The sequence below is a fragment of the Biomphalaria glabrata genome, chromosome 3 (genome assembly GCF_947242115.1).
Source record: "Biomphalaria glabrata chromosome 3, xgBioGlab47.1, whole genome shotgun sequence".
NCBI lineage: Eukaryota > Metazoa > Mollusca > Gastropoda > Planorbidae > Biomphalaria > Biomphalaria glabrata.
The window spans coordinates 17,594,159-17,619,757 of NC_074713.1; the positions used below are offsets into that span (position 1 = coordinate 17,594,159).

General features: G+C 32.8%; 2 protein-coding genes across 5 annotated transcripts in view; both read right to left on the minus strand.

The window, feature by feature from the left end:
* Positions 1 to 16,363, minus strand: part of LOC106056924 (autophagy-related protein 2 homolog A-like) — a 75,140-nt gene extending 58,777 nt beyond the window's left edge. For 2 of the 3 annotated variants that reach the window (XM_056023766.1, XM_056023765.1), the window contains exons 1-11: positions 16,089 to 16,363; positions 12,888 to 13,053; positions 11,537 to 11,704; positions 10,861 to 11,141; positions 7,230 to 7,451; positions 6,727 to 6,814; positions 6,248 to 6,412; positions 4,641 to 4,778; positions 3,151 to 3,183; positions 2,383 to 3,043; positions 1,056 to 1,233 (exon numbers count right to left, since the gene is read on the minus strand). In XM_056023766.1, coding sequence (XP_055879741.1) covers positions 1,056 to 1,233; positions 2,383 to 3,043; positions 3,151 to 3,183; positions 4,641 to 4,778; positions 6,248 to 6,412; positions 6,727 to 6,814; positions 7,230 to 7,451; positions 10,861 to 11,141; positions 11,537 to 11,704; positions 12,888 to 13,053; positions 16,089 to 16,274 — 2,286 coding nt within the window. In that variant the 5' untranslated portion in view covers positions 16,275 to 16,363. Of the gene's footprint in view, positions 1 to 1,055; positions 1,234 to 2,382; positions 3,044 to 3,150; positions 3,184 to 4,640; positions 4,779 to 6,247; positions 6,413 to 6,726; positions 6,815 to 7,229; positions 7,452 to 10,860; positions 11,142 to 11,401; positions 11,413 to 11,536; positions 11,705 to 12,887; positions 13,054 to 16,088 lie in introns of those variants that run through there. The other variant, XM_056023767.1, reaches the window with a different exon arrangement.
* A 1,562-nt stretch (positions 16,364 to 17,925) lies between these two features.
* LOC106056922 (mitochondrial chaperone BCS1-like) lies at positions 17,926 to 25,599 on the minus strand. 2 transcript variants are annotated; one of them, XM_013213854.2, is made up of 5 exons: positions 25,235 to 25,599; positions 23,953 to 24,718; positions 21,353 to 21,508; positions 20,880 to 20,997; positions 17,926 to 20,482 (listed from the first exon to the last, which is right to left on the minus strand). In XM_013213854.2, the coding sequence occupies exons 2-5, from the start codon at positions 24,668 to 24,670 to the stop codon at positions 20,227 to 20,229; spliced, it is 1,248 nt and encodes a 415-aa protein (XP_013069308.2). In that variant the 5' UTR covers positions 24,671 to 24,718; positions 25,235 to 25,599; the 3' UTR covers positions 17,926 to 20,226. The 2 variants fall into 2 exon arrangements, with proteins under 2 accessions (XP_013069308.2, XP_013069306.2); XM_013213852.2 differs by lacking the exon at positions 25,235 to 25,599 and adding an exon at positions 25,149 to 25,222.

Here is a 25,599-nt window from a genome sequence, read left to right on the forward strand (position 1 = left end):
CCTTAATTATGATCTTTTAAAAATAAAACTTGATTGAAATGTTAGATCTTATTTATATAAATATATATTTTAAAGTTTGCAAATCATATAGCTAATTAAAACAACTTAAAAAATATATGCTATAAATTCATGACTCCCATTTCATGTAAATAATTTTTTGCAGCTTAGCTTAGACCCCATACATAAGCCATTCTCTCAGATATACAGTTTTAAAAAGCCATCTTTTTTAATTCCAAAGTAGTATTAAAGCAATAATTGTGCTTCATATTTATTAAAATACCAAAAATAAACAAATAGAAAAATATGTCTAGTTTTATTAAAATGTATACTTTCAGTACCTTTAGGAGAAAAAAAACAACTTATAACACTAATTATTTCTTTAAATATGTTTTATATTGTGCAACTATCATGCTCAGTGCATTATGGTCCAATCTCTTTTGTTTACCAGTGGTATCTGGGAGAAGGTTTTCCGTGCTGCCCTTAGGCACTCAGTAAACACAACTCTGCTTGAGTCATGTGTCACACTCAAGACCCCCTTGCAGTAGCCAAATGGTTTCAGACTCTCAGCCACACATCCCACACTGTCTCTGGGATACTTTATATACTTTACTTAATATACTTATATACTTTAGTATCAGAACTTTCAGTTAAACAATTTCCATTAAAAACAATAGAAAAAGGATCTCACTATAAAATAAGCTAAGTGAATTTTTTCATTTTGAGACAGAAAGAGCTCTTCTTACACAAAAGTTTTTAAAAATAAAAACTGCTGTAATTTCTTATCCTAAGCCACATTTGGAATTAACAAACAATTCATTCTAAGGCAATAGGAGCTCATGTTTTAAGGCACTCTTTCATTGGCATGCTGTATACTTAATGAGAGATAGTTAAAGATTGCTACTTAAAAATAGCGGAACTATATTATGTACTAGGAAACATCAACAAAATTTACAAGAAAGCGCTTCCAAACAGTGCTATTAATATTTCACTCTCATCAAGCTATTTACTCATGAGTTGTTATTCTATTTGCTTTAAAAAAAAAAGAAGTAACTTACCACAGAATACTGAGGAAGTTTCGGAAGAGCAGTTTTAGCAAAATCACTAGGTTTACTTGTACAGTCAAATAAACACTCAATTATCTCCAGTTTGCCAAATGTAATGTTAGCACTCAACTTGGTGTTGGAGATCCTCTTTTCTTGAGTGACAGCAATATGGACTGGCTTTGCTAATAAGCTGTAGAGAATATCAACTGGTTAGAACTTAAAAAAAAAAAAGATTCTGGGCAGTAAAGTGCAGTCTAAGAGGTAGATGTTGAAAAATGTCTTTGTTTCTGAGACCATCTTTTAACAAAAGTCTTATGTCAGAAAACAATCTTAACTTTCCAACAAATACCAATTAGACCTGGGTATATGGCAAACTGAATGATGCATTGTAGCTGAATTTAGCTAGTCTGAAACTTAAAATAAAATGTTTATATTTTATATGCTTCATATATAGGCTATATATGTTTTTGTTTAGTGCTATTTCATGCTCTTAGCTTTTTCAATATGCTATGAACATAATTTATATCAGATTGTTTCTATTTAATAATTTGATTGCAAGAGGAACAAAATAGTTTTTGTGTCTGTTTGTCTTTGCTATCGGTGTCTTGTATTTCTTTTGTGATGGTAAAATCACAAAATCCTGACCCAAAGGGTGATTCTATATTTCTAGAATCTTTTTAGCTTTCTTAGGGATGTTTGTCTCAAACAGCTGCCCAAATGGGGTTTGTTTTTTTGCCAATGACTATCAGCAGCATTTAGGATTCTGTGCACACTGTGCTACAGCCTGGCAGAGCCTGTGGTGCTACTGATCTCAAACTGTATCGGATATTCCGTTCCTTTGGTCTCATCAGCTGTCAGAGACATTGATCCGACCATAGACAATGCCCAGGCTTTCATTTCATCTCTATATTAGGATTCTATTAAGTTTATTATTATTTTTAATGTTCAGATTGCCATACAGGCAGTGATATTAAAACTTAAAATATTGCAGATGTGAGTGTGATAAAACATAGCCAAGGCCTTTTTGCTAAAATTGAACAATGACAGTTTTTCAGTAATCGCATTTTTTTCTGCCCTTTTTTGCTGATATAATCAGTATTTGCAGTAAAATTTTGTTTATTGTAAAAACTTAATTACTAATAATTAATTAATTAATTGGTTAATTTTTTTATTCTTGTGTTGGCAGGTAAAAGAAATAATTGTGCAAAATTTCAGCTTAATCTGAGATTGGTTGTGTAAGAAATAACATATACAAATTTTTTACCAGACAGACAGAGTGAGTTGATATAAGCTTTCTCAAAACTTAATGATAAAAACAAACAAAAAAAGGAATATTTACCCTAAATGATCTATTGGCAATATTGATGCTACTTTGTCTCGTAACAAGTGCAATGGACTCCGTGAATCCAGTTTTGACAAAGCTTCAAAAAGACCAACTGCTACAAGTTGCAGCTGATTTTCATTTGTATTAGTTGATGCTGGCGAGGATTTAGGTGGGGAGCCCTTTTGATCTTTAGAAAATGATGATCTTGAAACTCCTGGTAGAGCCTGAGATTTGGTTTGAGGTTGCTTGATATCTTGGCCATCAACCGATGAAGCTAAAAATTCACCACTGTCATGATATTCATCATCCTCATCACTATCATAGCGAGCAGTTTTGAAAGACATATGAGACTGGTCCATTCCACTATCTGAGAAAAAAACTGGGGCAGTGTCTGCATGTTCTGAAAGTCGTACATCATTGATACTAGATTCAGGTGGACTAGATGGACTGAAAGACTGAAAAGGACCAGATAGTGTTGCCTTGTTGGTCAGCGTTGACAGCAAAGAGCTCAGAGGTGTAGTAATAGTGGACTCTCCATCCAGAGCAGAAGGAATTAATCTCCCAGGGTCAAGGTCTTCTAGCAGAATGGAAATAGTAAAAAATGGGATGGTCATGTTGACTTTTAATGTCTCTGCCATGTTGTCATCCCAGTGTCGACTGATGCTGCGTTCTGGAACTAAACACCATGCAGTAAAGTAAATTAGTTAATCCTTAAAGAAAATCTATATTAGGAAGTGTTTGATTCCTTTACTTAACTTAAAATTTCTTTCCTACTCAACTTACCTTTATGTTTTTTGGTGTAAGAGAACTCACTTGCTATGAAAAAAATATTTTTTAAAATGTTGAAAGATGTGTAATAAATTTAATTTCAGCATTTAAAATGAACATTTGTCTATGTAAGTGTACTAAGACTAAGAAAGCTCAAATGTAATAGTTAATGATTAGCCTAATTTTTAGCGGCCCCCGAAAGGGGAAAAGACGCTATTAGTTTTGTGCGAAATGTCTGACTGTCTGTCCGTCCGTCCCGTTTAGATCTCGTAAACTAGAAAAGATATTGAAATTCCGACATCACAATATTTTAGACCATTAAAAGTTCTGATGCAACGGCTACTTTTTTTTTTTCTTAAAGCGAAAAATCTAATTTTTAAAATCAGTTATGCAAGCAGTTTTTTAAAGAGAAAAAGCTAATTAGTATGCATTATAAGTTAGACCAAATTTAAATTGAATAGTAATCCATTTTTCTGAACATTTTTTTTATTGCAGAAATTTTTAATGAATTTTTTTTTGAGGATTCGAATAAGAGATTGAGCCTTTTCAAAACAATTAGATCAATTATAAGACATCAGTTAGGCCAGGGGAGGCGCGGTGGCTGAGCGGTAAAGCGCTTAGCTTCCGAACCGTGGATCCCAGGTTCGAATCCTGGTGAAGACTGGGATTTTGAACTTTGGAATCTTTGGGTGCCTCTGAGTCCACTCAGCTCTAATGGGTACCTGACATTAGTTGGGGAAAAGTATAGGCGGTTGGTCGTTGTGCTGGCTACATGACACCCTCGCTAACCGTAGGCCACAAAAACAGATGAACTTTACATCATCTGCCCTATAGACCACAAGGTCTAAAAGGGGAACTAGTTAGGCCAGGTTCACATCTAACTTTACATTCACTTACACCTATGCTTTGATCTGCGGGACCGTTGGGGCACTACACAAGATCTGTTAACCTTCTTTCTCCATTCTTATCTCTCATTTGTCTTTGATATAATTTTATTTGGATGTTCTTTCTGAAAATATTGAAGCCTGCCTGGGTGGACCTCTTCGGGGGCCGATTTTGAGTTTGTGTTTCCACACAAACTGTCTAGTTTGTGTTTCCACACAAACTGTCTTTTGTAACCTTGTTTAAAAATAATAATAATAATAATAATCTTTATTGTACGTAAGGAAATTAGTCTTACAATTTGTGCATTACACCAAACAAAACATGATAACTATATAAAAAGTGTAATTAAGTTCAGTCTTGCCATTCATACTTCCCATTCAGCCATATTTTATACAAGGGCAAGATGCAAGACTGAAAAAATTTAAAAAAAATAGACTTCAAGTAAATAAATCCTAGGTAATGCACCAATTTGCAAGGTGTTATAAATATTTCATTATTGAAAAATTTGTTTTTTTCACAAAAGGGATAACTTCTGCAAAAAAAAAAAGCCATTAAATCTTTTTCTCAAAAATGTAAAATAAACAGAATTTTAAAAAAAAGGCAATTAATAATTGCATTACCATTAAAGTTGCTGTATGAGCTATCAGCAGTAAATGTACTGACAGAGGCACTATCACTGACATCAAAAACTGAGACAGAACTCTTGCGACCACTTGGGTAGGCAGAATAAAACATATCATCCTCTGATAGTATGCTTTCTGTAAACAAAGAAAAATAATTTTATCTAAGACTTGAGTGAAATACTTTGATTAAATTGTTTTATTTTAGTAGAAGATTGGGAAAAAAAAGTTATTGTCCAAGGAAATATTTTATAATAGATTTTTGCTTGATCTGATTCTTAAATTTAGAAAAAAAAAAAAAAAAAAAGTAGCCTATTTAAAAAACTGATATTTGAAAAAAATATAAATAGGAAAGATAATTATGTAGATTGACATTAAGTGTGTAGGTACTCTAGGTAAAAGTTTTAAAAAAGGAACCCTCCCTTTATTTTTTTTTAAATATTTATTTTTACATTGCTTCAAAATTTGAGACTTTTTTTTTCAAAAACATAGTTTAATGTTAGCATTATATATCTTAAGAAATATGCTTTATCTACAGCTAGCCTCATAGACTTGGTCAACAATATTTCAGTGAAAATCTCAACCAGAGCATTAGTCCAGAACTAGTGGCATAATCAAGCATTTCAAAACATTGGTCGACACATTCAGGCATCACTTATTAGATCAGAAACACCAGTAAGAAAACATTTCTTAGTACTCAATTTTTTTATTTTGACTGAAAGCTATAATGATGAAGGAAACAAACCAAACATCAGAACATGGCCAAGATAATATACATCAAGCACAGCCTCTGACTTGTAAATACATTTGTAATACCTACTAAAAAATATATTTTAAACTTCTGTGAAGCTATTATATACAGAGTGCGTAAAAAAAATGTATACACACTTTGAACTGTCATAGACAATTTATTTCCAGTTCTACAAGGGTAAATTTCTGTGAGAAAGTAATGTCATGTTTCTTAAACATGTTGCAGCAGTGGCAAGGAAGTAACTGCAACATGGTGGACGTGCGTTTGAGTTTTAAAGAGCGGAAGTACGAGCATAACTGGATCACAATGTGCCAGGCCAGTGGTTAGGACGCAGGGGACCAATCGAGTTTCCTGCACGCTCTGCAGACCTCACGCCGATGGATTTCTTCTTATGGGCACAGTTAAAGATGAGGTGTACAAACATACACCACGTAACCTGGACACACTGTGGAATGAGATTCAGGGGGTGTGCGCAGAAATCTCAGTGGACACTTTGGTACGATGCACGGAATCAGTGTTGACTCGTACTCAGCAATGTATTGATGCTGAAGGCCACCAATTTGAACATTACTCACAGTAATCAAAAGTATTTTTTAAATTGGACATTAAGCTTTCCATGTCCAGAAATTTAGCATTGTAGAACGGGAAATAAATTGTCTACGACAGTTCAAAGTGTGTATAAAATTTTTTGACGCACCCTGTATATCTCCATGGTGTCTTAGCTGCCATTATAAAAAGATAAGCAGCTACAAAAAAACAAGATCTCAAATCTCTGATGTTATTATTGTTATGCATGAGTTCAAAAACAAAAAAAATTATATAACCTGCTGTTTTTAAAGGAAGTTTTGTTAATTACCTGCGGTAGCACCACGCATGACTTCCAAGTGTTTCTCTATTGAAAGTTCAGGCACACTAAACAAATGACTGTGTCTCTGGGGTGGTTCTTCTGCTTCCTGCAGCCTGTTGCACACTTGATAGTCTTCTTGTGTCATTGGAATAGACTTGGAAGTTTTCTTGGATTCTTAATGTTCATTGGATTAAAAAAAAAAGTATCTTTTTGAAAGGCTTTGATTCTACATTGAATTTTTTTTTATTGTGGCCTTGCTCAACATTTTTTCTCCCTTGAATAGATTTTTCATTTCTAAGAACTTTCATTAATCACCAATAAATTGACCAATGACTATTTTCTTCATTAGAATAGTTGTTATCCATTATCTAGAGTACCTTAGTACTAGTAAAGCACATTTAACAGAGAATTTTTTTCCCCCATCCAATAATTGAAAAACCAAATATAAAATACTGACAGAAATGGAGATGTTTATATTAATCGCTCACCAGATGCATTGATAAATTGTGTGATCAAGTCAAGAAGTTTTGGTGAGAGAAAAACATGCAAACTTTCAGTGACCCAAGACACATCAACCTGTGCAATACACATATTTATAATGTAAGAAATCTTTTCATTATTTCACTTGTAAAAAAAAATTTTTTTTTCTATTTTGTTATTTAATTTTAAATAGAAATTTAATTACTGTGATATTGAGAAATTTGAGATTTTGTAGAAATTTTAATAAAATAAAACAATGAACTTTTCCTGATCTATCATATGGGATTTAAAGAAAGTATTCAAAGATAAAATCAAAGAAATCAAGTTTTGCTCTGACAACAACATTATTAGAATTTATTTCTAAGGATGATTTTGCATGTCTGACCACTAGATGATGGCTTCTGGTATTCTTTTATTTTTAAGCACAATAAAAATTAAATTGATGTTTCACACTAAACTATAGAACAAAAGACTGTCCTATTATAAATGTAAACTTCTTTTTTTTACTTACAGCTGGGCCAGGTAGCTGGTCATCATTCTTAATCTGAATTGTAATGGTCTGCGTCTTGTCCAGTGAAAGCACAGGGATCATTCCACCCCCTTCAGGCTCTGTTGTGTCCATCAGGCTGTCCATGTCCTGACTGGTCATTCCTGGGTAGATGGACTGGGTCATGCAAGAATTGGTCATGTAGCTACCAGAGTTGGGTGGGGAGCTCATGGCTATGTCAAATGCCTGAGAGATATACAGCAAAAATATAAAAAAAATGAATAAAGATTTTAAAGTACCTTTGATTTACAACAAATGGAAAATAAATTTTAAAAAGTATATAGAAACAAGACCATCATTACAACACAGGATATCAAGTTTGATTACTGATATTTTTAATGGCTTCAAGAAATAGTTACTTTAGAATGTATAAATGCTTTATCATATTATCAAATGTCCCATACTAATTAAAAAAATATAAATATATATATTATATATTAAGGTGATGATATCCATGGGAACTTTATAGATTTTGAGAATATATGATACTGACTTTATAGTGTTTTCATGAATATCTTTTGAAATTCAAAGATTGTTACATTAGGAGATACTAAGAGATCTTGTTTCCAGGGAAAAAAAATGCTAGGCTGTAAAAGTTTTTAATTAAAAATTGTTACTATAAAAAGTGCTTCCTTTATTTTTCTTTTACATAAGTCTTAAATATTTTTCATGCATCCAAAATTTGTCATATATACCTATATATTTATGTCAGAAATATATTCATAGGCATTGCCTGTGGGACTTTAGTACTCACACAACATGTCACACACAAAGTCAACCCTAAATTGCATTGACTACAATTATGAATAGTCTACTTATCAAACCATTATTATCCATTACAGATAGTGTTGATGATAAATTAGTCCTTTAGGGGACATATTTTTGTTACCTGTTTAAGTGTTTAAGGCTGCAGGACAACTATATGTTAATGTTTAAGTGATGTAATAGGTCTGTATTAATGTGTTAATGGTACATGGATAAAAAAAGCAAATGGTCCAGGACCAGTCTTTGGCCTCCTTCAGTCACAAAGCAACTTCATCTCATAGAAATGTGATGAAGCCTTGGGAAATAGCTATGGTCAGAAAAATGTTGCCCACACAGCAGTTCCCCCCTCTCTCAAAGCTGATATGTCCAAAATAAGTTTCACAGGCTTCTGATTTTTCCTCAGGGTGAACTCCCAAAGTCTTTATCTATGTTTAGGTATTGGGTATAGCCATAGCCTGGCTTCAATACTGATCCTGAAATCATCACTGACATGTGTCAAACTGCTATCATAGCTGCCATAAGGCAGCAGAGGTTTGGATTCCTTCTCCTAGGTGGATAGCCAGCCAAGGATAATAAGCCCCTCCTGCCAGGATCACATTTCTTGGTATAGCACAAAACAAGCAAACATGGACGCTTCTCATACAAATTAAACAATACTCATGAGAGCCCTAGTTGATCTAGATCCCATAAAAATACTGAGTGACACAAACTATGAAGATAGTTTATATGTATAAGTATAATTTCAAAAAACTATAAGAGGATGTAGTTGCTGCACATAATTTGAGGATGAAAAAGATGATAGTAAAATTGCATTTTATATAGGATCCTTTTTAACTTTAAAAAAAAAATTATATTTAATATTTTAAAGATTTTATATTTAATTTTAAAAACAAAAGGAAATGCTTTTGGAAGACTATAAGAGGCCAGAGCAATTATTACAAGTATGGTGAAATATGATGGTGAATTAAGATTTTTAATTGCACAATCTGCTTTTATCAATATACTGTGGTTTTATATAAAATAATCTCATTTAAATTATTATTCCCTATCTGATACAGCAACTTGGGGGGGTTCCCTCTCAGTGGTGGGGAAATCAGTGAATAAAAACAATGTTAAAATAGTTTGAGTACTTTACAATGTCAGGATGGAAAATGGCAGCACTACAAACAAAATAACCAAAGTTGTTAAGAGATGATTAGGTATGGAAATCAAACTTAAATTGTCATTCATCTTTACAGACTGCATAATTTTCCTGTTGTGCTTTCAAAGACACATTAAAAGAGGTTCATGCAACTTATTGCAAGTTATATAAAAGAAAATAAATAAAAATAAATAAATTCTGTATTTCCAGTTGTACTTTAAGAAAATTCTCAATATTCATCAACTTGAAAAAAAAAAGTAAGTTCCCTTTTCAGACCTTGTGGTCTACAGGGCAGATGATGAAAAGGACATCTGTTTCTGTGGTCTATGGTTAACGAGGGTGTCATGTGGCCAGCACAATGACCAACGACATTTACTTTTCCCCAACTAATGTCAGGTACCCATTAGAGCTGGGTGGACTCCGAGGCACCAAAGATCCTGAGATTAAAAATCCCAGTCTTAATATTGTTATAACCCTGGTGGTGACACAGATGGTCGTAACTGTGTGTTTTTAGCCTACGCAAATCGCCCCAGTCCAGCGCTAGATGAGCGGTCAACTGTGACCAGTGACAGTACACGCCAGTTCGGCAATGACCTGGGTCGTAAATATTACGCACGCAAGTCACGGCAAATATAATCAACCTGAGTGGTCAAGCGACGTTCCATCCGGTTCTGGAAGGCTTGTAGAGACACTATATAAGAGCGAGTGTGTCAGAATCACTTCACTTCACGTTACCTCGCAATGTGACCAATACGAGACGAGAACTAGCATGGTGTGTGAAGTCAGGCAGATCAAGGCTAGGTTTTTGGACAGTTAGTGTAATATTGTTGCCAACTGTACAGTGTTGTAATTGTCACAGTCTTAGTTGACATTGCATGATCTAAAGTTCACGTCATGTTAATAGTTTAAAAGACACGTGGAATTCCTGATGTAGAAAACAGGAAGTAGAATGAAAAGTTGACTTTGAGTTCAGTCAAGTCAAGTCAGTAAGGTCTTGCTCCCGGTACAGGAAGGTTGGACGTTTCTTCCTGGACTGGTGTATATATATGCATATAGCATGAAAGTCGATGGACTAGTGATTGTTGCTTAATAATATTTGAGAGTTGATTTCATTATGTGCTTATTGAATATTAAGGTATTATTCGTATTTCAATGGATATCTATAGTTGAAGCTCCAGTGTCACTAGTAGTAATTGTTCTTATTGTTACCCGCTGAGATGCGGACGTGATTGATACTTTTGATACCGCTGTTATGCGGATAGGATTATTATTTCTTGACTTGTAGCACTAACAAGGAGTGCAGTATATTATTATTATTTTAGTAAAATAAACTTCATGTCGTCTGCTGAACGGACTTGAGTCAGTCGTATAGTGTTTGTCTTGTCACGTGTCTAGAGTACTTCAGGAAGCAAGAACCCAGTATTACACCATTCAATCAGTCTCTAATATTCAACGTTTATTGACAGTAATGTATTTTAAATTAAACTGACTGATACTTTGGAGCCCTGAGTTGTGAGGTTCTTTAAGTTTGTTGTGTCGTGTGGTGCAGTTTGAAGAGAGCCTGGATAGTAGGAGAGACGTAACAATATAGTCTTCAGATAACTTGAGTGGACTTCTGGATAGGATAAGGGACAATGACCAATTACTAAAAAAAAAACAGCATTTAAGATTTTTTTCTACTGTACTTACAATAGTAGACTGCTGGATAGGATCCAGGGCCTTGGGTGACGTTGGTCTGTTCCACACCTCCTCAACACTCAGTGTGACTTTGCTAATCTCTACAACTTTGGTTGTGAATCCTTTTAAAGCTGTCTGCCCTGTTGTAGTTTTTTCCCTGCCAGGGATACTAGAGGGAACACAGTCCTTGTCGAAATATTCTATTTTTTCGACTGTGAGCTCCACACACACTCCAGGAGACTTTTCTGTCCTTATGATGACATTGGTCATTTTCACCTGAATTCTTGAAGTGACTTAAATAGTAAATAAAAAAGAATATTATTCATTTCAAGGATTTGATTTGAGATCAACATTACTAAGCATTTGAAAAGTATACAAATGAGCACAGAAAAAAACCAACATGTTACCACGTTCAGGAGGGAGCATTATTCCTAAGAAAACATATGTAATGAGTTGAATTAATAGATGATATAAACTCAGAGCTGACTTACTAGATGACATAAGCTCAGAGCTAACTTACTAGATGATAAAAACTTTGCTTGAGTTGATTTACTAGAAGATATAAATTCTAAGAGTTGACTACAATAAAAGAGTTGACCTACTAGATGATATAGAGTTAAATTTTTAGAATATATAAACTCAAACAGAGTTGACTTGTAAGTAAAACATTCTAATAGTGTTGACTTACTAGAAGATATAAACTCTGACATAATCTCCACACTTTCAAATGGTGAAACTCCTTTTCCAGCTTCAGATATCTTGGTGATGTCTTCAACAGCCACATTGTTTTTCATCACTTCCTCCACCATGGACGCAGTCATGCTCTCAAACATTGATTTAACATCAATGCCATCATCTAATTATTATGAAAGCAAACAAAATGTTAGTAGAAACAGTTCATTTTTTTTGGAGGGAGGGGGTGGGGGAACTAATTATTTTATTGAACACAATCTATTTTTCAAATTTAAAATAATATTTTAAAACAAGATAACTTCAGTTCACTTCATGGTGAAATGTTCCTAACTAATAACTAGATTTTGAGACATGCATTTATACTAAGTGTAAAAATCCTGATCTCTTGATCTAAATGGGACTTTTTTAAACAGATAAATGGATTTTAAAATTAAATTCTAAAACTAAATGGAAAGGATAAAAAAGCTAAAGTCATATTGAATCAGAACTTTTTATTATTATTATTATTATAATTCACAATACAAGCCACTTATTCGACTGAAACTAGTAAAAATAGAATAATAATATGCCACACTGAGAAAAATCACAATGAGTGACTTATTTTGCCTCAATTGAATGTGATGAAGGTTTGACAGAAATTAACAGCTTTGGTTATGAAAGGACAACTCAAACTGGAATTAATTTGAAACCACTGTGTTATATAACCACTGTGTTATATAACAAGCACAACAGATTCTCCTTGTAATATGATAAAATGTAATATAAGTGTATTGATTAAAAGAACCAAGAACTCAATTGACTGCCTCCTAATCAAAACACTGAAACCCTTTTTAAATTTTGACTTTTTTATATAGATCCTATATATCCAGAAAATTATCATAACTACTGGATTTCTATTTTTAGTGGGTTTTTTAATTAGTATTTTATGTTCACATTGTGCATGACTCTCACATGTACAAGGTACTGTCAGCCAGCTTGTTCAAAGCTTTTTATAAATCCTATATATTCAGAAAATACCAGAAAATGTAATTTTAATGTATAGGAAGAGATTTTCAAATTGGTAGAGTGTTTGGTTTCAAAGTTCTAGGTTTTAGTTGTGATGAAGATAGTGTACTTGAGTTTCCAATCAATTTTACTAGACACAATAAACAAAACAAGCTTATGTTGGCCAAATACTTTTTATCCCATGAGAGTGGTCTCAACCACACTCTCATTCAACAGTCTAATAGTTTGTTTAAATGTCTATATAGTCTCATTTTAATATTTACACTTTAAAAAATAAGAAGCCTTCAAATGAAAGAGTACAACAATTCATTTATTTAAACTTACAAAAAAAAAAAACTAACCTATTTCAGTTTCTTTCAGTTTAAGAACAAGCATTAGTCCTTCAACTTCCACAATGATAGATTCTGTTGAAATGTCAGCCCATGGGATTTTCAAATGCAAAATGTCAATGTAACCCTCTAACAAAGTGAATGGCACATTGACACCTTCAAGTCTTTCATTGATTGCCTGAAACAGAGTTTAATTAGACTATTTTTAAAAGGCAGGATACAGAGCTAGGTGAGGTCATTGCAGACTAAAGATATTCAGTACCAAAGAAATCTAGGTCTGTCAATGTCTTTATTCAATGACATAAATGTTGTAAAATGTTTTACATGTTTTGGATGTTCCTTCAAAGTTGAAGATAATGTACTTCCTAGTCCATACCACCTGCAGGTTGAGGGGAGAAGGCAGCAGGCATAAATATACATATACTATATATATCATTACTTCAGGATTGTTAAGGAAAAAAAACAAAAAAACAACTGTCATAAAAAAAAATCCCATGGCTTGGTTAAATGTATATCCAATAAGGTATATTGTCAAGCAGAAGAAACAGAGAAAGAAAAAGAAAACAATGTAACAATGTGTAATTCCCCAGGGATAGTGAAGGACCAAGATGGTTTGTATTTGTGTTAGTCAGCCGGTGCTCCATTTGTTTGGAGATTGCATATTTTCAAATGATGTTAAATTGTTTCTGTAATTATCTAAATATTTTGGGAATAAATAAAACATATTTCTCCTTCATTCAAAAATTAAAAAAAAAATATATAAAAATACTTTAAAAAAACAACAAAAAAACAAGCTTATATGAAGTGTAATTGAATCAATTAGTCTGGATCAGTTATGTAATAAAATTTGTAATACATCTAGACCAACAATAATTAATCTTTGTGATTAGTAATATGTTTATGGCTATCAATTTAATGCAAGTTCATGCATTTACCTTTCTCAGTTGGGAAGAGGAGTGGAGTGGGGAAGAAGTGTGTACATGTGAGAAGGTTACTGTGATAGCTTTTTTTAAATGTATTTTATAAAAAAAAAAGTTGTAAACTTTAATTTCAAACCCAGGACTCAATTATCCACAAGTCAATATGCTAACCACTGTGCCAGGAAAGTGCTTATTAAATGAACAACCATAAGTGCAAGCGATATAATGCATATAATTTGGCCGTAAAGATGGAGCAGCCATAGGGGAGTCTACGGGAGATTGTTTTGTTCTGAAAGGAGCAAGCACACGCACCATTTTGGATCCGTCAGTGGGACTTTTTGACATGGCATGGATACTATTCATCTGTTACATGTGTAGGATTTCAAAGTTTTTTTTTAGCAAATGTGGAAGCAGTTCAGAAATTTGATGTCTCCAGGACTCTGAAGTGAGGGAAGGACTACATCCCTTTAGACCTTCAACTTTGCTGATATATGCTGAGTTGTTCTTAAATTTTACCAAAGGCAGCAATTCCACAAGCATTTATGGATATTGTTCTTCCAAAGTAGAAAATTTTTTTCACCTTTGCTAGTTTCTGGACATATTAAGGTCATATCTCTATTTTCATGATTACTATGAGAAAGCTGATACAGAATTTCAACCTTTTTCATACTAATAGTCAGGACAAAATTTGTGCTAGCCTTGGTGAAGAAGGATATACTCTTTTGGAGATCTGCTTCATCTTAGGCATTAAGGGTGCAGTCATTTGTGCATTTTTCCTGCAATTGATGAACTGCAAAAATGTCTACTGTTCCTCTAAAGCTTTATGTTGCCTGAAGTCACATTGACTTTCCAGAAGCTTCTAAATGAAACTAGCCTGCTGAGCAGCTCCCTAGTCAGAACTTTACCAGCAATTGATAGGAGGAATATGCCATGTAGAAGTTATCACATATATTTGACATTAGTTTAGTGTCAATATGCTAAATCTAGGCATAGATCTAGATCTATATATGAATTCCAACATAGAGTTTACATGAATGGCACATCTCATTAAGCCACCACAAATGGAGGAGCTGGAATACTCATCGAATGGCCAGGTGGAGAAAAAACTAGAAAAATCCATTGCAACTGGAGAGCTCTCTGACAGCCATAGAGCAGAAAGGGAAGCGCTAAAACTAGCTGCTACCATGCTACCAAATCATCCAAGTACCCCCAAACAGTCAGATTGTCTTTCTAACCGATGTGAAAACAATCCTCCAAAGCTTGAAAAACTCTGATTCCTCCTAAATAAAACAACTCAGGACAGCACTTACAAAGCTCAACAACAACCGCAAAAAAAATGGATACAAGCACATATAGAACTAGAAGGAAATGAGAAGGCTGACACACTCGCCAAGAGCGGGAGAACAAATTCACAATTAAACATTGCACTCTATCCAGAAGAAATGAAGAAACTAAAAGTTAATAAAATAAATGAGAAATGGAATCACATCTGAATCACAAGAAAGATGATGCCTATTATAAGCTATCTGACAAGATCAACGTCTAATCTTTCGACTCAGGACCGGACACAACAATTGGAACCAGTGAAATCTGCCCATATAAAGTGTCACCAGAGAATGCTGACCATGTCCTACAAAACTCTTTACCATGAGGTCCATACAAGACACTGGCCCCAAAACACCCCAATAGAAAGAAAACTATACGGAGAGCTCCCTGATTTGGAAACCACTGCACAGTTAATCTCATATAGGCCTATTGGTCTAGTCATCTGAACACTCCAACATAAAAATATGAACAAGGAAGAAGAATATATATGAATTATTTTGCAATTTAATTTTAATTAGATCAATAACTATGTGTCAATTCTATTTATTAAAATGTAAAGGCAAAGGTCATCTAGATATTTCTGTAAGCCACGGTAAATGATTGTAATATGATCATAATGATTAATAATGTATTAATCTGGATGATAATGATTAAATTAACATTATGTATAATAATACAGCTTTTTAACAGCCTCTTCTGGCATTAGTCTTTAGATCTATCTAGATCTAGCTCTTAAACTTTAAGTTAATCTAATTATATTTATAGATAATAGTCCGTTTTGATGAAGTAATATAATTTTATAAAAGATAAGAATATTCAATTACTTTTTTAATTATAGACTTTTAGATTTATATTGAACACTATATTTTCCAGGCATTGCCTTGACAACATTATGAGATAAATAAACAATGCAAGATGAGACATTTGTTTTTGTTTACATCGAACAGCTGTAATTTTTTTTTATTACCTCACAGTTCAAAAAGAGGCTAGCTAGTGATCCTCCATCGAGCCCAATATCCACTTGATCTGTCGTCAGTTTTTTCAGCAAAAATTCCCCCAAGTGCTTCTGAATGTACACCCTTATCGATCTTTCAAAAAGACTATTGAAAAATCCCTTTCCTATAGTTTTTAGGTACTTTTTAATCGTATCCATAATCTCATTTCAAGTAAACAACATCAAACAAATAAATCTAATACCAAAACCTAGCAATGTTTTGGATGACACAGTTTTGTTTTCTTTATCTTATTATTAAAGGGGAGGTCACTGCTAAATACCATTGGTAGCGACTATTTTTAGACTGTAAACACTAAGCTAAATAGTCATGTTATTGTATTAAATTTCGCTTTATTACAGTAAAAATATCGCGAAAATGAAAATGTTAATAAGCTCTAGGTTTTTTTTTTAATTTGTTTTAATCTTATTTCAATATATTTTAGCTCTACATCTAAATCTTAATGAGATGAACAAATAGTGTTACTCTGATTCAAAATTATATTTTATAATATAATATGTTTATATATTAATAGCTGTGTTGTTTTACATGATTATAAATATAATAGAATGAGATCTACTAGATTTATAAACAAAATTATCCTGCTTTAAATAGTTTTTTCCACAATTTTGACTTAATATTATTTGCATTGCAACACTTTTGATAATCTTTAAATACTTATAAATAGATCTATAGTCTATTTCTATTGTCTGTTAAATGTTTTGGATGTTCCTTCAGAGTTGAAGATAATCAACTTCTTTGTCCGAACCTCCTGCAGGACAACGGGGGATGGCAATGGGCAGGACATGAACCCGGCACTATAGAGACAACTGCAGCCAGCCATCTATTTCCTTAAATTACTAGATCTAGATAATTCATTCCAATAACAGAATGACAATATTTTCTTACTATTCAAGTAGGCCTACGGATAACTTAATCTGTTTTGTTTTAAATGTTTCACATGTTCCTTCAGATTTTCAAGATAATTAAATCAGCCCAAACCTCTCTCCAGATGACAGGGTATGACAGCGTTTGAACCATGGACCACCATGACCATTGAACGACAGTCCTAGGCTGAGTCCATACCAAATAACCAGGCAGCCATAATCTAAAATTACTTATCATTTTTAGCAATCATCCCATTATTGTAAAATAATAATGTATCAAAATTTATGTTAGTAAAACAATTAAATCTTTTTTCTTTTGCAATTTATTCATCTATTTATTTACATCAAAAAATGTCATGTGAACTAGGAAAAAGATTTTTCAGAGTTAATTAAGTAAAGTTTTGAACAAAGTCAGTTAGCTTGACAGTCCTATATCTGACAGTCAGATGTCAAGAAAAGTCCCTGGTGAAGTGAACAAATAGCAGCAACTAGCTTAAGAATAAAATACAAATTCTACAAAACTGCAGCTTATAATGACACCCAAAGAAAAGCTTCAAACCCAAAGAAAAGCTTCAAAGTCAATGAAAGGCAGTAAAATGACAATAAAACTTAATTTGATCCTTGATAGACAACTGCACCTGTCTCAGATCCGAAAAGAATACATGCCATAAAGAGGTTTTTTTTTGTATCTAAGTGAAATACTGGTACTCAGTATACACTCATCCTTAATCTCTTGACTTAAAGTCTTTATCTTTATGCAAATTTTAAAATTAGTTGAGTGTTGAGAGATGTTCTACATTCACAATGAATTGTATCAATATAGTTATCACAGAATATATAGATGTCAAATGTAATGAAGTGTCACAATGAGTGATTTAATAGTTTTCTGAATGATGCAAGTCTAAAGAAAAACACAAAACTCTGATTTAATTAATAAATATGTATTTATTGAAAGTACTGGGACTACTGATTCACCCTAATTCTCATACTATTTTTTTAACTAAATAAATGTTTATGTTTCCAGAAATAACCATAAAAATATTGTCTTAGCAGCTATTTTTTCGGTTTTTGGAAATCTCAGCTACTTATTGTAATTGTGGTCAAATGTAAGGCAATATATTTTTATACCAGTTTCCCCAGTTACTTGCGTCATGTAAGAAAAGCAAATGAAGCACAGATTCAGCTATGATATTTGTGGGACATTAATATCTCTTCTCTCCACAAGTTGATGCATGCCTTTGCTTGAATCCAATGGGCCCTCAGCTATTGAATTTATGTTACCAGTATTCAGTTGTGATTGTGTTTAATAACAAATTTGCATCATTTACGTAGATTTCCTTTTCTTAAATGGTACAAAACAGCATAAATGCTCTAATGAATTTGATGACATGAATGGACATCAGACACTGGTATGACAAAGTAGAAAACACCAAACTGTGGGAGATGAGTGGACAGAAAAATATAGAAGTGCAGATCTTAGAGAGGAAGTGGAGATGGATTGGTCACACCCTTAGAAAAGATACCAGCAACAGAGCTAGGCAGGCCTTAGAGTGGAACCCCCAGGGAACAAGACGCAGAGGAAGACCAAAATGAACATGGCGACACAGTGTACTTGAAGAAGCAGAGAAGACCGGGAAGAGCTGGGACACCATCAAAAAGCTAGCAAGAGACAGTGGAGAGTGGCGTGTTTTTGTCGAGGCCCTATGTTCCATGAGGAACTCAAAGGAGTGATGATGATGATGATGAATGGACATCAAAGAAAGCAGAGAGGAAAGCAGACAGAATTAATGTTAGTTGCAAATTTTTTATAAAAACTATTATATTGTTGTAACTCCAGTGGCAGACTGAAAGGGTTAATGTATGTGCGGCCTACTGATACACAAAACTCAGGCCAATCACACAGGTCAACGGCTGTTGAACAAGAGACATTACTGCTAGTACACGCAAATATGACCAGTATTATGGTCATGTGACCGAAAGCCTTCATGGTCGAGAGACAGTGTGTTAAAAAGGAGAGTCCAGGACAGCAAGCAGTAAGGACTGTGTGCTACAAAGTGAGTCCTCAAAAATGTAGCTGTACAAGCTAGAGAGACTTGTAGTGATTAGTTCGGTAGTTCTGTAGTGTAGCAAAGCATTTGAAGTTAGTGTAGCCAATTGTGTTTATTGGCTGTTGTTGATGTAATTGTAAATAAACCGCCACATTGTTTATTGAAACTCTTGTTGTCAAGTTCTTGTGTTACATGTGCTGTGTAGCAGTGTTTGCAGAAGGCCTGATAGAGAAGATCATAACAATATATTTTAATTCTGAACTAAACCAATTGATTTATTTGGACATTTGTTGTCAAATTACATTTTTTAATATTATAAACTCATAAGCTTCAATGGATAACCAGTAAAATTGCATAAAATTTAAATATTATATAGAGGTCTCCTAAATGTCATGAAAAATTCTAACAGATTGTGGTTTATATGCCTCAATTGAAATTTCTTTAGCACTCAACAGTTAATATTTATAGAGGCTATTAAGTACCAAATATAATAAATAGCTCTTAGTAGAATCTAATAGGCAAAATAAAATAAACACAAGTTAACAAAAATAGTACTTTTACAATTTAAAAATGTTTAAATCAATATACTTTTACAAAAACATTTAATAAGCATTTTGAATATACACTTATGTGTTATTTTCAGTCTTAATAGTTTTTATTATACCATTAAATTAACAAGAAAATAAATAATAAATTTCAATTAATTAATAATTCACTAGGAATGCAAGTTGGTGCCTCATTGTAACAAAAGATACTCTGAAATCAATACATTCACATGTATAATAATATTAACTAAGCACTAAGCAGTCACAATTTTGTGGCTTTAACATAGTGACAGCTGCAATAGCAGTTTTAGATATTTTGAAGACTTCAAATACTGATAAATTTTAAAAGCATTAGCACACTTCAAGAGATAACCACTTGGTTGCAGCTTACTGAGGATGGTTTCTCTCCATTTCAAGTTTAAAATGCTTTAATTTACTGCTTCAGTAGAATGTTTTGATTCTTAACTGTGCATAACTTAGCCTTTACTACAAGTATGCTCTAGATATTTAGATAAATGAAAGCATTGTTACCTAATTCAAATGTAATAAGATGTACATCACATTAGAGCAGCATGCCATTCTTGGGTAATGCAGGTTTCAATACATTAAAATGGGTGCTAATTTGTTTGAATATCATAAATTAACAATTTCTTTAATATTCTTCACAACACAATCTGGTTCTTTTTTGTACATCATAAAGAAACCTTGCACTTGGGCTGCAGATACAGGCTGTTCAAGGGACATCACCATCTGAGAGAACTCTTGAGCCCTAGACTCTGGCTCATCTGGATAAAATCTTCTAAACATCTGCTGTAGTTGGTAGTCAGTGGCATGCCCCACATATTCTTTCAAATCAACACGGCCAGGTCTAATTAAAGCTTTGTCAAGCCTGAAACAAAGCATTTTTCATAACAAATGAGTTGACCAACCTTTTGTTATTTTAAACATAAATTAATGCATTTCCTGAAAAGGACATTTTTTTTATGTAATTAAAAATAACAACGCCTTTAAACTCAATAAAAATAAGGTTCTCCATTGGTTTAAGTTTGTCTTATTCTAGAAATATCAAAATATTGTTACTTGTAATTTTATAATCAAAGGAACCATCGCATTAATAAAAAATAGTAAACAAATAAACAATGATGAAGTATTGATTGGATTATGACTATCAAACTGGCAGCTTTATTAGTTATTCTATATAGTTGCTTTATTAATTTATATCTAATATACATGTACAAACTAATTAAAGCTCTTGTTCAATAGCACAGAAGAAAAATGCTAAGAACCTTTCAATGTAATTTGTCGTCATAAATAAAATCCTTGCTTCTGCAGATGCTACACCATCAAGAGCATTCAAAAGGCCTGACAAAGTAAGTCTACCCATTCCCTGATAAGCAATAGAATCTGAAATTAATTTAAGAAGCATTTTTAAGCAATTATAAATTATTAAACGAAAAAAAAAACTCTTAACTATATTTTCTAAATAAATGAGAAAAAAAAAATAACATATTGCATAAAGACATGTGGCTTTCTTTAAAAACTTCAGTGTTTAGTCTTATATTGCTGCTAACACACTTATCTCGCTTTAAGTCTAGATAGAATTATTATAATACAGCTGAGTGATGCAAGGTTATTTGTGTCCTGAACTTTGATATATCAAGGCATTGGATTTGCACCACTACAAAGCAAAAAGTTTGGGAACTAATTTCCACTGTACAATTATATAAAAAAAAAATTAACAGTTTTAAAATATGCTTACTTTCTTTGGTCACATCTCGGCTGACAAAGGCTGCATCAATATCCTCAAGTAAGATTATACTTTGTTCAGGGGCATTTGTCAAGAGATGTGTTAGTCTGTCATCTGACATACCTTTATCACTTAAATTTAACACACAAATGCTGTAATCTATGGCACCTTTATTAAAAAAAGAAGAGAGAAATCTGGTATAAGCTTTTCTTTCCAACCTCTGCCTAGAATACTGACACTAATAAGTATTAAATTCCAATAATAATAATCAAAATTGTTTATAAATCTTTATAATGTTGTTTTTTTAAATAAATATCAACACTCTTGATGACAGAGAGTGGTCTATTTAAAAGTGAGTAATATGCTGCCATGCTGAATAAACAGAGGTGGTTTAGTTGTAGATGACATTATTTCTGGACTACCTAACCATAATATCATTAAAATAAATAGCCTTTAGAATAAAAGCAGTCATCAAAACAAAAACACAAAGAAAAATCTTACTCTGGGATAAATGTAACCTAACCCAATTACATCAAGCTGCATTAAACTTTCAACAATCATTTCTATCAGAAAAAGACATGAACCAACCAGTTGATGACCTCTGAAATTGCATTAAAATCTTAAAAACATATAGAAAATTTACTGGAAAAATAGCTAACGTTGATCCCCTATAGATTTAAAAACGAGAAAATTCTGACCCAGAAAACTACAGACCTATATTACCAGCACCACATGTAAAATACTAGAACGCATAATGTGTAGCAACATCATAAGTCACTTAGAAAAACATAATATCCAACATGACTGTAGAAAATAAAAGTCATGTGAAATTCACCTAATAAAATAGGTAAGATGCCAAAAAGATGCCATTTTATTACACTTTTTAACTAGGCATTTGACTAAATTCACAACCATAGCTCGCTTAAAAAATCAAAATATTTTGGCACTACTGGTTTATAGCACCAATGGATTGAGGATTTCCTGATAGGGAGAGAATTTAATAATAAATGGCTCTAAATCAACACCACAAACAGTAAACTCAGGATACTGTTTCTAATTTACATAAATGACCTAAAAAATTGCATTAGTTCAGAAATAAAAGTCAGATTATTTGCAGATGATTGCATAATATATATAGAACAATAAGTAGCCTACAACACAAGATATTGAAATTTTACAAAGAGAATGAGAATAAAATTGGAGCATTTCTTTCCACCAAGAAAAATGCAAAAAAAAAAAAAAACTAAAGCAAATGAAGCTCTTTATTTTATTCTTGGTAGACACAACTAAAAACTTATTATATATATATATATATATATATATATATATATATATATATATATATATATATATATATACATATATATATGTTAGATTTCAATCAATTACTCAGCAAGCGTTTGGGTTTCTTGTTCGGTTGTATTCAATGTAGTTAAACAATAGCACAAAGATAACACACATCTATTTTAACAAGTGAAAAGATGTGGTCAACACTGATGAACAATGAATAATACGTTTAATCCAATAAAAAGGCCACAGTCAGAGTCTCCAGAGTCTCTGTCGAAATAAAACACGTCATTACCCTAGAGAATCCTATTGCTAACTGATTTTCCAGTCTCTAACCCAAAATATCCCAAGCGTCACTAGTCCCGTTCAATATACGTCTCCTATGGTGCGTCTCTAACTAACTAATAATATAAACCAGGTGCCTAACAGATTCCTCCCCCCCTTGGAAAAAAAATATGTCAATATAATATATATATATATATATATTTATATATAATAGATGAAAAGTTATCATGGACTTCCCATATTGACAAAATTATTTTTGAAGGTCAACAAAGCAATAGGATTAATTAAAAGAAATTTGTACAAATCAAACAAGAACATAATTAGTTTGGTACCCTCAACTCAAGAAAACATAAAGAAACTAGAAAAGACACAAAATAGAACTCTGAGATTTATAACAAACAAATATTCACATTTGATTAGAGTAACACCATTAATAGTAAAATCACTACATTAGTGACACCTCAGGACAGAATATTAATTGTAAAGTAGTAATAAAACACTGAACTATAATTTACAAATTGAAAAATAAAACTTAATAAAATAATCAGAAAGACTCAAAGATAAAGTCACATTTTATTCCAAATGCTATGGACAAACTCGTACAAGTTCTTCTTCCCTAATGCCATTAGAGCATGGAATGCGTTGCCTGAATCAGCATGGAAAACCAACGACTTAGCAGAGTTTAAGTCACTGATTAATATGCATTACTAGATTGACACAGGGACACACATATGACAAATTATCTTCTCTTTTGAAGTGACCTCTGCAATTTATAAGACAAGATAAAATAAGATTGAATCTATAAGGAAGCCTGAATTTTACTTAAAATTTTAGTTTAGAAAATATATCCAGTACTATAATGTTTCTGAATCTATTAGAGAGAAAAATAAAGACAACTTGTAGTTGTCCATGACACTATTTGAAACAATGGGCCAATGAAAAGGGTAAATTCAAAATTTATCTTACTTAAATGAATCTTAAGATACTTAAAAGGAAACTAACTTTATTTACCATTGTTCATTTATCAAAATTTGTATTACCTGCTAAAGCCATGATGTAGCTACTTTTTCCACATCCTGGTGGACCATATAAAAGATATCCTCTGCGATATGGGATGCCTCTTTCAATGTACCATTTGGAATTGTTTATAAAACCCTGAATATCATCAAATATTCTCTCAGAAACTCCTCTGTCCAAAATCACAGAGTTCAAAGGCCTCTTCCTTCTGGGATATCCTAATGGTCTCCATTCTGGCCCTACAGCACTGTACATCATGGTCTGTCCTTCATTGCTGAGTAGTGCTAAATTTCTAGCCTCTGTTAAAATGTTCATGAATAACTCTCTGTTTCTACCAAATGCTGTGAGAGTGACTGTCTCAAAGACTTCCATCACTTTATTATCCCTATTTCTTTCAACAATGACCAAGTTCTTGTTGTACCAAAAGTAATGGCTACCTGGGCTGGGAACAAAGTGGAACCTGGTTTTAACTTGGCCAGCAGCAGATTCTTGAAATTCTGTTTCCACACTTAAATGTTGTGATCGGGTTCCATATTTAGTTATCCACTGAAGCAGCCACTGGTAACTTTTATCCCTGCTTGTTACTTCCATCGTGATCATAAGATTACGTCGAAATACAATGGTGGCTCCCTGAAGCCCTTTTCGTCCAACTGCCGCTAACACACCCATTCCAAAGAGGCCTGCACCAGCGCCAAAGTAGGGATTGTCTCCCAGACTTGAGAGATACTCTATAAGAGTCATTTTACTGTGTGATGTCCAATCTTCCAGAGAATTTGGAAAGAAACATACCTGAAATAATATTGTTTAATTTTTTAAAATTATGAAAAAATTATCATCAGATATTTTCAGTCAAATTCTTATAAGTGATGTGTAGAGGCTGAACACAAAATTACTTATTAAGTCTGAATGTTGAACTGTTGGTATAAGTTGGAATTCTGGTAAAAGATTTCAGGATATATCCCTGGGGCTCAATGGCTTAAGTAAACTAAATGAATAAAATTGAAGGTTATATTATATATAGTTATGTGCTAGCTACAAGAAAAATTAACCTTACTAATTCAGTAATTGCATCTGCCACAAAAATAGCCTAAATGGAAACTAATATTGTTTTAATATATATAATGTTTAAATGTACAAATTATATATCAAATAGTAAATATGTCCATTTTAAGTGGAAAGTGGCCTGTCCTGCACTGTGCGATAATTAACATGCTCACACCTGAACAGACTCCAACATCATGATTCATGGGAAACTACTACTATCCTAGTCTAGTAATCTTAATCTTAAATCTTACTACTACTCACAGTCACACTCAGTCTACTGTCCTAGTCTATAGATCTAGACTAGATCTAGAATCTTGGTGAATAGAAATTAAAAGCCATAGCCATTAGCATTACTAGCCATTAGTATACTATAGGCATGGGCATGTCATTGGCATAGGCCTACACACAAAGTAAGAGTGACCTGTTATAAAATGATTTGACATGAGTGGGTCTACTTTCGTTTTGAAATTCATAATCGGGATTTTTTTTCCATACTCGATATCTATTTTTATCAAGAGTTATTAATATGGTCAAAAAGTTAATATATACGTTGCATATTTTAATTATCGTTTGTAGAAGTCAATATCTAGAATTAGACTAGGCCTTTAGATCGAGAATTTACTAAA